Source organism: Lonchura striata, chromosome 5 (assembly GCF_050655825.1).
Source record: "Lonchura striata isolate lonStrDom1 chromosome 5, ASM5065582v1, whole genome shotgun sequence".
NCBI classification, from domain to species: Eukaryota; Metazoa; Chordata; class Aves; order Passeriformes; family Estrildidae; genus Lonchura; species Lonchura striata.
The window spans coordinates 68315827-68327490 of record NC_140707.1 but is presented as its reverse complement, the minus strand read 5'-3'; the positions used below and the strand labels follow the sequence as shown (position 1 = coordinate 68327490).

The following is an 11664-nucleotide window of genomic DNA, read 5'->3' as shown; positions in this document are numbered from 1 at the left end:
AGAGTTCTTCAAGTCGTGGTTCTTCCTTTGCTTTCTCAGTGTTTAACTTAATGAATGCAATCATGGGCAGTGGGATACTTGGCTTATCCTATGCCATGGCCAACACAGGGATCATGGGGTTTAGGTAAGTTTTCAGATTTTACATATACTCATTTTTAAGTGCCCCTTGTAGGTTTAAATTGAACAAAAATTGATTCCTGAGACTCCTGTACAAATCTGAGGAAGAAATGAATATATTGTGCTTTTCAGAATTGTTGATTAAGATCTTCCCCTTTTGGATTTAGTCATTCAGATCTGGCCTAACATAAATCATACCCAGACATTGCATTAAATTGCCACAGGGTGGCAATTTCTTGGCCATTACTCCTGATAGATTAATATTTTCCTTTCAAAACTCTGATCTCCTTTAGCTCCAGGAATGGGCCTTCTGGAATAGGATGGATATGTGGCTGAAAACTGTCAATCAGCTTGTGCTTTTGTTTGCACTTCCACTTGTTGCAAATGCTACCCTGTGGGTAATGGGGCCAAAGTCACTGGAATTGTCCCTTTGACCATTTCCTAAGCATTGATTTCTCTTCACTGGGGGATGTGTGTTTGTATATAGGTGCACACACAAACTCCCATGGTGATGGCCATTCTGTAATCCACACATCAGGGCATCTTGGCAACTATTGGGAAGATCAGAGACCACGTGAACCATAGTCAGCAGATAAAAGCCATAAAATGAGGAAATCCTGTAGCTTGGTTTTTGCAAGAGTAGCATTCTTAAAGCTCAAAAGTGCATTGTACTGTAAAAGTGCTTAATTGTGAATATTTTGTGGTTTTCAGTATCTTGCTGCTGATTGTTGCCAGCCTTGCTTCTTACTCTGTGTTTCTTCTGCTCAGTATGTGCACTCAGACTGGTAAGTGAAAAGGATTTATCTAACAGTGAGCTCTGAAATATTTCCTCAGTTTTATCACAGAGACATGACTCAGTATAAAGATTGCAGTTTACAGTTGTGTCTGATTGACTGACCTTGAAATACTTAATGTTTTTAACAATATCTGCCATTTAAAAGCAGGATTTTGAGTCTTTTTATGCAAAGCCAATCCCAAACTGACTGGTTTCTAAATTTTTATTTTTCTTTTTTCCAAGTAACTCTCTTATCTTTCCAGAGAGATCCTGTATTTCTGCAGCAAAATTATTTTGGTGCTGGCTGAACTTCACTAGTTCATTGTGTGCTTTTGCTTTCAGTGAATGCTTAAGAGCAATAAAATAGAAGCCTTTCGTTTTCCTAGGAGTAGTGCATATGTTTTTGTCCATGGTTTGAAATGGATACCTTTCAGGTTTTTCAATCATATTGAATCATCATTATTCTCATGGTGATTTATAGATGAAGCTTGCAAAGCATTTTTGATGCTGAATGAGAAGTCATGTTGCAGCCCTTGGAAACTGCACTGCTTTGAGGCACTTCAAACAGTCCATTCTAATACCTGCAGTCAAACGTGCTCATGTTTTAATTCCTGCTTCTTTTAATTACTACTGAAACAACTGAGTCCTTCCTTCACTTCTCCTACACAAAGATCATGTTGCAGCAGGAAGTCTCACTGCTTATTGTTTCCCTCTCATCTGTTTTCCTCTCTTTTTGAAGGTGGTGGGAGAAAGCTTCTGCTTCTTTCCTCTTTGGCTTTGTTTTCTTTAGCTGCCTTTGGTCTCTCAGATGATTGCTTCCTGATTCTTCTTAGATCTGCTGCTCCTGTCCCCACCTGTTGAGTGACCTTCTTCATACATTCTTAAAAAACACCCCTCAGAGGTAGGCTTATTTTTATGTTTGGTATTGTTGGCTGCTTGATGTTTTGAGATTAATTCTTAGGTAATTTTTTTTCTCCTTTTGGAGTGCTGCATGTTAGAAAGGAATCAGGACCTGAAACATGAAGCTAGAGAGGTACATGAAAAGCAAAAAAAAAAAAAGAAAAAAAGACACTTCAGGTAATTTTAATGGCCTTTTTAACCTCTCACTTTAGGTTAAAAAGTTCTGTATTTTATGGGCATTAAGTTGTATTAAGCTGTTGTCTAGTAAGAAAATAATTAAAGAGATTATTGCAAAATAAGGATTTAAGTTCATTGAAGTAAGAACAGTTTGGATGTTCTGAACTCAGAGGCCTGATATGCAAGAAGGGTTTAACTCCTCAGTTCTTGTCCAAAGGCAACAATCCACCTCAGGAATGCATTTTGATAGCATACAGCTGAAGTGTCAGGATGAAGAATTCCTCCAGTCTGAAACTAATAATTAGTTAGCACCTAATGCTGGCAGGTAGGATTTTCACCAGAACTATGTCTGGATAAGTTTGCTGGATTTATGAACTTTTGTCTTTTCATTTTTAAAATAAGATTTGAGATTATATTTTCTGTAATTCCTGTCAGCTATTGAAGTAATTAAATGTTAGGTAGCATTCCAAGTTTTTCCTTGGAAAACTGTCTTTAAAAGTAGGAACTACAACTTTTGTACCTTGACAAAGTAAAATCTCTGTACATGTTTGTTTCCAAAACACTTAATTAAACATTTTCTTTAAAAATCTATATTAATTTGTAAACAGTATTAGAATATTAAACTTAATCCATGGGAGAAAATTGGAAGGAAATGTTAGTATTTTTATATTAAAAACAAGCTAGAAAAATGTAAAGGTGGTGAAGAGAAACTGTTGAAAGGGTTTCTAAACTATTATTTAGGAAAGAGATGACCTATAAAACACTTTCTGAAAAGAAAGCACTAATACTAATTCCATTTTAAACAGAGGCCAGGATTTATTAAGCACAGGCATTTTAGTTGCAATCCAAAAATAAAGAAGTGGCTTTGGTTACTCATTTATATTTGTCTGGACTTTGACAAAATCAAGTGATTTGTGTAGACCAACAGGCTTAGCAAAAAAAATATTCCCAAGTGTCAAGTGTTTGAGTTGAGATTGGTTTAGTCAGTGTTTGTCCTGGTGTTAATTCAGTATGACCCGTGTTGTTTTGGGCTGATAAAGGCTGAGCTTACTCTGTAAAGCAGAGGAATTGGGAATTTAAGTGGGATGCACTTTGAAGTTTTGTGGCTGTTTTTTTCCTTTCATTTTAGGAGTTAGTCACAAATATTGCTGGTACTATACTTGCCCCTTCACATTTAAAGGGATAATTTCCATGGAATGTCAATAATATGATAAAAAACAAACTAATCAGGCAGAACTTATCTCTATGTAAATTGCAAATATTTTGTTCCATATATTCTTGAAATTACAAAAATAATTTGATCAAGTTCTAGGACTTCCCAGTGTTCATAGGACTAAACTGATTACAGAAACAGTTACTACAGAAAATATTCTTAAGGTTTCATATTGCTTTTTTGGAATTGTGTGGAAAATTTTGTTCTCTTTATTCATAACTCCTTATACATGTGTGCTGTATATTTATTACCATGTGGTAAAAACAACCTGTTCTTAAATATGTTTACTATTTTACTGATATGAAGTTGGCTACCTAAAATGCTTTTTTTCTCCCTTGTGATCAGCTACTTTATAAATGGAAATTAGGAAAAACACAGAGTAGAATCTAGTAAGACATATATTTTGTTTAATTATATTTGTTAGAGATAGCTGCAGGTTTATGCTGAACACTGAATCTGGCTCATTTAATTTTTAAATTTCATTTGTATTGTCATAGTGTGCTGGTGTCTGTAGTAGAGCGGAATGGGAAACACTACCCTTGAGAAAATCATAGGAGAAACTGTATGAAGTTTTGTTGGGTTTGGTTTCTGTTTGTTTTTGTTTAGTTCATTTCCCCTCTGGGGCACGGATCTGATTGTGTGCAGAAGTTCCATGAAATAAAACCACCTAAGCTTGGGCAAGTGAGAGGCTCCAGTGCTGTCCCCTGATCTCTGTGAGGTGCCTGTGTGTCCCATGCCTTGTGTCATTTGCTGCAGAGGCCGGGCTTCACTCAGGTGTGAAAAGCTCAGCTTGCACAGCTGGGCCCTCAATTAAGATGTGACAGGAGCAGTGTTGTACCAGACAGAACCAAGGAAGAGAAACCAAATGTCCTGACAACAGAATTATGTGGGTTTGAGATTAATTTTACCCTCTGAGGCATTCACAGCAGTTTTATCAAATCCCAAGAAATGAGGGGTGTTTATCAGAAAACTTTTCATCTTTTTGATATTGCTTGAGTTTCTAATAACAAAATACAGAGTAACAAAGGCTTTAATAGGACTTCCCCTCTCTCTGAGAAGGGATTGTTTTGAGCTACCAGCAATAATAGACGTGAGCTTCAGCTAAAACCCAGCAAAATTATACAGGAAACCACAGGCTGTTTTCATGTAATTATGTAAGCTGGGTGCAGGTAAGGGCAGGATTTTTGTTTTGCTTTGGGTTTTCTTTTGGGTTTTTTTAATAATAGATTTCAACCAAAGAAGTTGTTTACTTTCTGCTCTCTTGAAAATATATAGGGCCTAATTCTTAAAAGCTGGAAAGATTATAATATTTATATTTGTAGAAAGATGAAAATGTATCCTCTGTTGTCATCCTAATTTTAAAAATCTGCTTTTTAAAAAATAAAATACAGAAATATCTTGTATCTCATTGCTAATGCTAATTTTGTAATTCTTCACCCACAAAGAAAATCTTTGGGAGAAGGCAATTTGCCATTAAGGTACTAGTATTATATTTTAAATATTGTAACTACAAATATTAAATTGAATTTCTGAAGAATCTCTGAATGTTTGAGCATAGAGCTATATTTTGTAGCAGGACTACTGGTGTATACAAAAGCTATTCTGTAAGTAAAAAGCTACTATGAAATATTATTTTAATCCTGAATTTTATTAATCTAAAAAGGGGAAAAAAGGGCCAAGAATAGAGGTTTCGGGCTTTTCAAGTTAGAGATATTTTAGCTCTTTTCTTTTTTTCCCTTACCACAGCTGTCACTTCTTATGAAGACCTTGGCCTTTTTGCATTTGGATCAACTGGAAGGGTAAGTATTCATTTTTACCTGTTTTTCTTCTTGGTCGCATGCTTCTGATGTGCAAATGTTCTTTGCATAGTAAAGAGATGTAAATGGAATTAATAGTCTTTTACTGACACCACAGTATGCTGAAGAATCCCTTACAGCCTGAAGCTTTTCACTTGGTTTCAGTTTGTGTGTCTGCTCTGTGGAAGCCCAACTTTAGTTAAATTTACATTCCTTAAATGCAAGATTTTGTGCTGCTTTCCTGTCAGAGTGTTCACTTTCAGTTGTCTGCTCACTGGCAGTGTTGTCAGGTTGGCTCAAGGTTCAGATTTGATACAGTCCTGCCTCTGCTGTAAAAGTATTATAATAGAGACAGGTAAGTGATGAATTTTCTGTTGGTGTCTCAGCATTTCATAGGGATCTAAGATAAGGGATGGCTTTTCATGTCATTTCCACAACAGGAACAGCTAAGAGTACATATAATCATGTTACTTGTTACCTTTGGTTTAGTAAGCTCTTCACATGAATGTTTACTTGTTTTATCTCTTGATTATAAAAAAAACCCACAAAACCCTCAAACAAATGTAACCATACAAAACCACCATCAAACTTAAACATTTCTGATACAAGAGTTATGAAAATATTCACTATTATTTTTTGTAGTGTGTTTTAGAGCTGTCTTTCCTAGCACTGATGTTATGGAGTAACAGTGGGTGCACAGGAAATACTGCCTGAGAATATGCACATTTAATGTTATGAATTCTGTGCTTTGTGTTCCAGTTACACCTTACTGAGAACACGTTGTTACCACACACAAGTGTAATTTTAATGTTTTACTGAAACAGTACAGACTTTTTAAAATTAGTTTGGGTTAACAGCCTAGAGACTGCTTTTTTCTATCTAAATGTCAGAATTAAAACTGAGCTGTCAGGTGTTTGTAAGGCTTCCATTAGCATTAATAAGCAGTTGAGTGTAGTCTGAGGATCAATATTTATTGACCAAATTAGCAAGTGATCAGCCTCAAGTGATAATAAACCTTGATAATAGCAAGGAATAAGACCTAGTTGTTTTTTACAGGAGCTGTTCTGTACACATTAATCATGAGCCATTACTGAAAAAAGTCATTGAAATGTAGAGCTTAAGAAGAAACTAAAATGTGACTTACTCTGCCTTTGCCCTGAAGCAGGGCTGAACATACATAAACCATTCTTGGCAGATGCTTGTCTAATCTGTAATTTAAAAGCTTAAGTGAAAAGAGATTTCACAGCTTCACATCATAGTCAACATGTGTATTTTTAAAAAAAATTCTTCTTAATATACTGTTTCATTATTTTCAGTTTAAGTAATCCGTGCTGAAAATTATCTACCTTTTATTTTCAGTGTGCTTGGAGAACACTGGAATATTTCTGTGCTGAGAATCTGTTCTTTTGATAAAACAAAGTTCACCAAGCTTTCCTGTTGAGCTGATGTTTTCTGGAACAGTTGTCTTTGTTGCTGAAGCATCTTTGATATTTATACACTTTTCTTTAAACTTGCCTGCAAGACAGGCTTTGCTGCTTCTGAGTGTGTTATCTCAGACTTTTTTCTCTTTGCAATCCAGTACCACTTTAAGTCTTGTATTTGAGGTCTGCTTCCTGAATTCTTTGCTTCTAACTGATCTTGTTGATTTTTAGGCTTTTCTACTTCACCACAGCCATTCTGAATTCTGATCTGTCCCTGAATAGTTCTCATGTCAGTCAGGCACAGATGACTTTTTTTTTTTTTCCTTTTTTTCTCTGCAGCAGTACTTATTTTTCCCTTGTACATAGGGAGTGATAGTGCCAGGCCACTGTAGAACCTTGCTTGAACTGGCAACTTAGTTTGAGTAAACTACTGGTTAACTGCTCTTGAAGTAGAGCAATTACTCAACCTGGTGATTTCCTTTCAAATGTATTTTTCTGAGATTTGTAAGAATGGAAATACTCTGCTGTTGGAAGATTGCTGATTCTCCCTTTCCAAAGGTGTGAACTATTTGTTTCCATCTATGGCAAATTCCAAGATACTATTTTTTTTTTCTTCCTTTCCTTGTTGAATTTTGAACTGACTTTGAATAAATTTAAAATCTGAAATGATTTTCAAAAAGCTAGATTTGTACTTCTTCTCATTACTGTAGCTGAAGTTTTTTCCAAGTTGACTTAATGGCAGCACTCATTTAGGAAATGTCCTATATCAAGAAGAGCAGTGGGCAGAAAGAAAATGGAAGCTCATGATCATGGCATTTTAGAGCTGAACTCAAAAGAAAACATTGGAAAAACTTCATAGCTACTTTTAGGGTTTTTTTTCAGTTTGATTTTTTTTTTTTATTCAGACAAGTTTTTTAATTGCCTGTAATCATTTTTTGCTTCCATATCAGTCCAGTATGAATAATCACAAGTGCTAAGGAGAAGTCTATCTGGTTTACAAGTTTTAAAAAACAATGACATTCCTGACAGTCAAAAATATTCCAGAGTAAGGAAGTACACTTGAACTTGTACAAATCTCTGCTGTCTGTCTTTTCAGAGATAAATGATAATTTTCATTTGTATTCACCTGATGCCAGTTAGAATGCACTTACGTTTTCAGAGATTTAAAAACCTTCTCTTGGGCACAACAGACTTCACTGTTGCTTTGTCTCAGAATAAAAATGTGATATTTTCAGGAAGAATTTTTGTTTTAGAATGTTCATTTTAGATTGTGCTGGTTTCCATGTGTTAAACTCCTCACTAAGGAGAAGATTCCCTTCCTTTCAGGACTTGTTATCACTGCTACATCTGGTGTGTTTAAGATAATACACATGTGGTTTATGCCTGCTGTAGACATATGATTTTAGTTATACTTCTTACCCTTTCTAAAGAAATCAATTTTTTTATAGGTCCTTGTTGCAACTACAATAATTATCCAGAATATTGGAGGTAAGAGACTTCATATGCTCGATATTAAATCTGTGCCAGGCTTCAAAGCTCCACGAGCACCAAAATAATTAAAGTGTTTTTAAGAAACTGATTAAAAGGACTGGAAACTTAAGGGAAAGGCTTTTGTGATGGTGCTAAGCAGAAGGGCTGTAGTTGTGGGATAGATGGGAAAATTCTGGGGATTGGATTCTCTGCCTGTTGCTGCATCCCAGGATGTGGAGCACATCCTTTAGAGCTGCACTGCTCATTGAAAGGAGCTCAAGGAAGCAGCATCTCCTCTCTGCTGTTCTGTACATTTGTGTCTGGTAGCTGCATTTTATCAGATCATGTGTTTTGGGTTTTGCTGTTGGAACTGCTGATACATTTTAGTGATTTGTGCAGCAAGTGAATGTTTACTTAGCTATGATGTTTCATATGTTTTGCATTAATGGGAGCTTTCTTTTTTTAGCTCAGTAACTTATTTTTGGGGGAGTTTATCTTCCTGACTTACATCATGTGGGCTGTCCACTTCTACTGTTAGTTATTTTGTTTTCTTGGTACATGGCATAATAGCACTCCCTGTTTTTCTAATTGGACTCTTACTCAGGTTTGCTCACACACTTGATAGTCACTAAGTATTTAGAAATTATTTGTGTGAAAGTAGAACAGTTTGAAGTCTGATAGAAAAAAAAATATTTTTCTTTTGTTGTAAATGTTTTCTTTTAAATGTGGGAATTACCTGAAAGCTCCCTCCTCTGTTCTCTACCACCATGGGATACCCATGTTCACATACATCAGTAGAAGGAAACAGCATTCCAGTGCTGTTCTTCTTTCCTTTAAGATTACCTGTCAAGTCCAGGTAATTCAGTGATTGCTGTTTCTTGTCACTGTGTACACACTTAGGACTAGACAAAGTAACTGTGCTTTCATGACAAGATCGGAATATTATCTTAGACTAAAAGTTCCAATATAATAAAAGCTATCCAAATGAAATGGCTATAAAAATCCAAGCGTTAATTTTAGGCAGGAGTGACCATAGCACTTCCAAGATTAAGGACTATTTATTCATACAGGTTTTAGAGGATGTTCTGTAGCAATGAACAAATCTTTTAATTTCCTTTCCCGTTTGAGTGGACCTCTAAATAAACAGTACAAGAGAAGGATTGATACGGTGAGCAGGTTCTGGAGATTCTGGGTTCATGTACAAGATTTTGTTGTCAAAGTAAATATAACTCTCATTTCTTCCTCATCACAGTTCATAACTTCCTCTGTGCCATCCATAATAAACTTCAGTAACTCTAGAGCCCCAAACCATTGCATGCTGGATGCTGCAGTCCAAGTCCCCCATATCAGGACCAGCTCTGAAGGTCACTGTGCTGCAGGCTGACAGGCTCCTAGAAAAATAAGATATGAAAAGTTCTCTTCACTTCTCACACAGCTTTGACTCTTTAAAGAACTTCATGGAAAGAAAATAATTTGTCTTGTCTTTCTGGTCCTTCTGCAGATTTTACATGGGAAAAGTGTGGAGTATAGTTTGTCCTGAATGGGATCCACGCTGGGATTAAGTGTAAAACCTGGGCTCTGCCTGTCATGCTGGTTTGCTGTGCTCCCCTCTTCCTGTTTGTCTGGCTGAAGGAACCAGGAGCACAGTGCCTGTTGGGCAGACATCCAGACTCTGTGAACATCTTTGATTTCAGAGGAAGGCTAAAAATAAAATTGTTTTGTGTTACCTCTTCCATCATCAGACCTGGGTGCATTGCATCATACGGTATCTTATTTCAGAAGTGATTAGAGAGCATGAGATAATGAAAGATGGCTTGTGATTAAGCAACTTTACCAGGGTTATTGTCACTATCTGTATCTAGTCTGGGATTTTTTTTTAAGTTTGATCCCTTCTAAAAATAGCTGAAGTGCACAAGTGATTTATGTTAATTTGTGGTGGAGAGACCATTTTAGTGATAATTTTAATAGTTATGCTTTCCAATTTGTCATCTTTGTGTCTTTTTAAAAGAAAGCTTAATGTGCAAATTTGAATTTGACATTCTAATTGCATACATTCAGGGATTTGTGTAGATAGGGAAATTGATTTTTCTATTACCAGCATACCCAAGGAAAAAAAAAGATTTTTGTACAGTTACAGGAAAGCACTGATTGGTCAAGTTAAGGTTGAAGTTTTCAAGTACATTGTATGGAATTTTAATATGCATCTCTAACATGAGTATTCAACTTCTCCTGTAGCTTTTTAATTGTCCCTTGGAAGGTATTTAGTTAATCCATATAATACCAATCAAATACCAAAATCAATTAAAGTACCAAGATTAACTAAGGATGCACCAGGATACTGAGTTAACTTTTCAATATCCAAATGTAAATTAGAGTCATTTTAATACCCTAACTCAAAAGACTTCATAGAATATGTAGAGCTTAGAATGACTAAATTTAGAGAACATTAGCAGTGCTTTCCTTATAATGAATATGTTCTTGTAATGTCAGTATTTGTTAATGAGGGAAAACAAAAGGCTGAATGGGATGGCCAGTGCTACTAATTTTTACATTCAGTTTCTCAGTTTGTTGACCCAGTTCAGCAGCCCTTTAATGTAAACAGTCATGTGAACTGCCTTGATCCTGACAGGGCTGCTTGGTGTGTGGGTGCAAAGAGCACATGAAAAAGGGAACTGTCAAATTGCACTTCCTAGGCTGCTCAGGTTTGTTCATCAGCCCTTTCCTGTCCTGCACATCTTCCCTATGTCCCTTTCTCACCTGCTGTGAAGAAGAGGATCTTGAAGGGTCCCAGATGGTGTCAGGTGCCCTGAAAGAAGGGAGAGAGCCCTTGAGGAATTGCAGGTCTGTAGGCACACAGGGAGAGAGGGAGGCTGCTGTCGGAAATGCCGAGTTCCATGGCTCTGCTGGCTCTCCATGTCATCCTTCCCAGGAGCAGCTGGAGTTGGATGGATTCCCTGCCATTGTTTAATAGTGTTGTGCTTCTAGGAAGTGATGGATGAGGCACAGTGGACCAAAGCTGTGGCTGGGAATCACACCAGGGAAGTTCTGTGAGATTCCTAGGTGCTTTCTGAAGCAGGGGAGGAAGGAGGACAGCATTTTCTCCATCTAGAATTGTCCTTTCTGTGAATATGACTGAAAAGGAGGACAGTCCACAGCCATGTGCCCAAGTAGGACTCCTAAAGCGTGTGTAATAAAGTTAGAGAAAGGCTGATTTTTAGCAAGGCTGTGGAAAAATGGAGACAAACACAATAAAGTATTGCACAAGAGCAGCTCTCAGCCCCTTGCCAGCACTAAGAAATGCCAGCACCCAGGTCTAGCAGGAAGCATGTGGAGTTTTCCAGCGTGCTTCCAGGCTGGGGCTGCCATCAGCTGAAGGTCACTGCTGGCTGAGATATGGCTGGGCCCAGAGGGCCTGGTGGCTGCGGTGCACACAAACATGAGTCCAAACTGCTGAGAACAGAAGTTTAATCATTCAAAATTTATTAACAGTGGTATTAATGCTGCAGTACCACCATGGAGCTTAGGCGGTCTCTGTGAGGATTTTTGCAATATATTTTTTTTTCAATTTCTTCAAGGCAGATAACCTGCCTTGGCTTGTCCCCAGGTTGCTATTGCAGTTATTCTTTGGAATGAAACTTTACAGACAGCTATCTTACTTTTACAAAGAATTACTTATTTTCTCATATAAATATGGCTCAAATCAATGTAATTTCTATAACTGGTGCTTTTTGCTTTTTGTTTCCATATTCTGGAGATAAGGTGTCCTCAAAGGTACACACTTTTCTTCTTTGTAAG

At 36.8% G+C, this 11664-nt stretch overlaps 1 protein-coding gene across 10 annotated transcripts in view; it reads left to right on the top strand.

Annotated features, from left to right (window-relative positions):
* The window catches only part of SLC38A6 (solute carrier family 38 member 6), a 37815-nt gene that overhangs the window by 657 nt on the left and 25494 nt on the right, over positions 1-11664 (top strand). For all 10 annotated transcript variants that reach the window (XR_014955816.1, XR_014955814.1, XR_014955815.1 and 7 more), the window contains exons 2-5: positions 3-124; positions 829-902; positions 4929-4981; positions 7848-7887. Coding sequence is in view for 5 of the 10 variants with exons in the window: in XM_085580922.1 (XP_085437048.1) it covers positions 3-124; positions 829-902; positions 4929-4981; positions 7848-7887 (289 nt within the window). In the remaining 5 variants the exon portion in view is untranslated. The remainder of the gene's footprint in view (positions 1-2; positions 125-828; positions 903-4928; positions 4982-7847; positions 7888-11664) is intronic.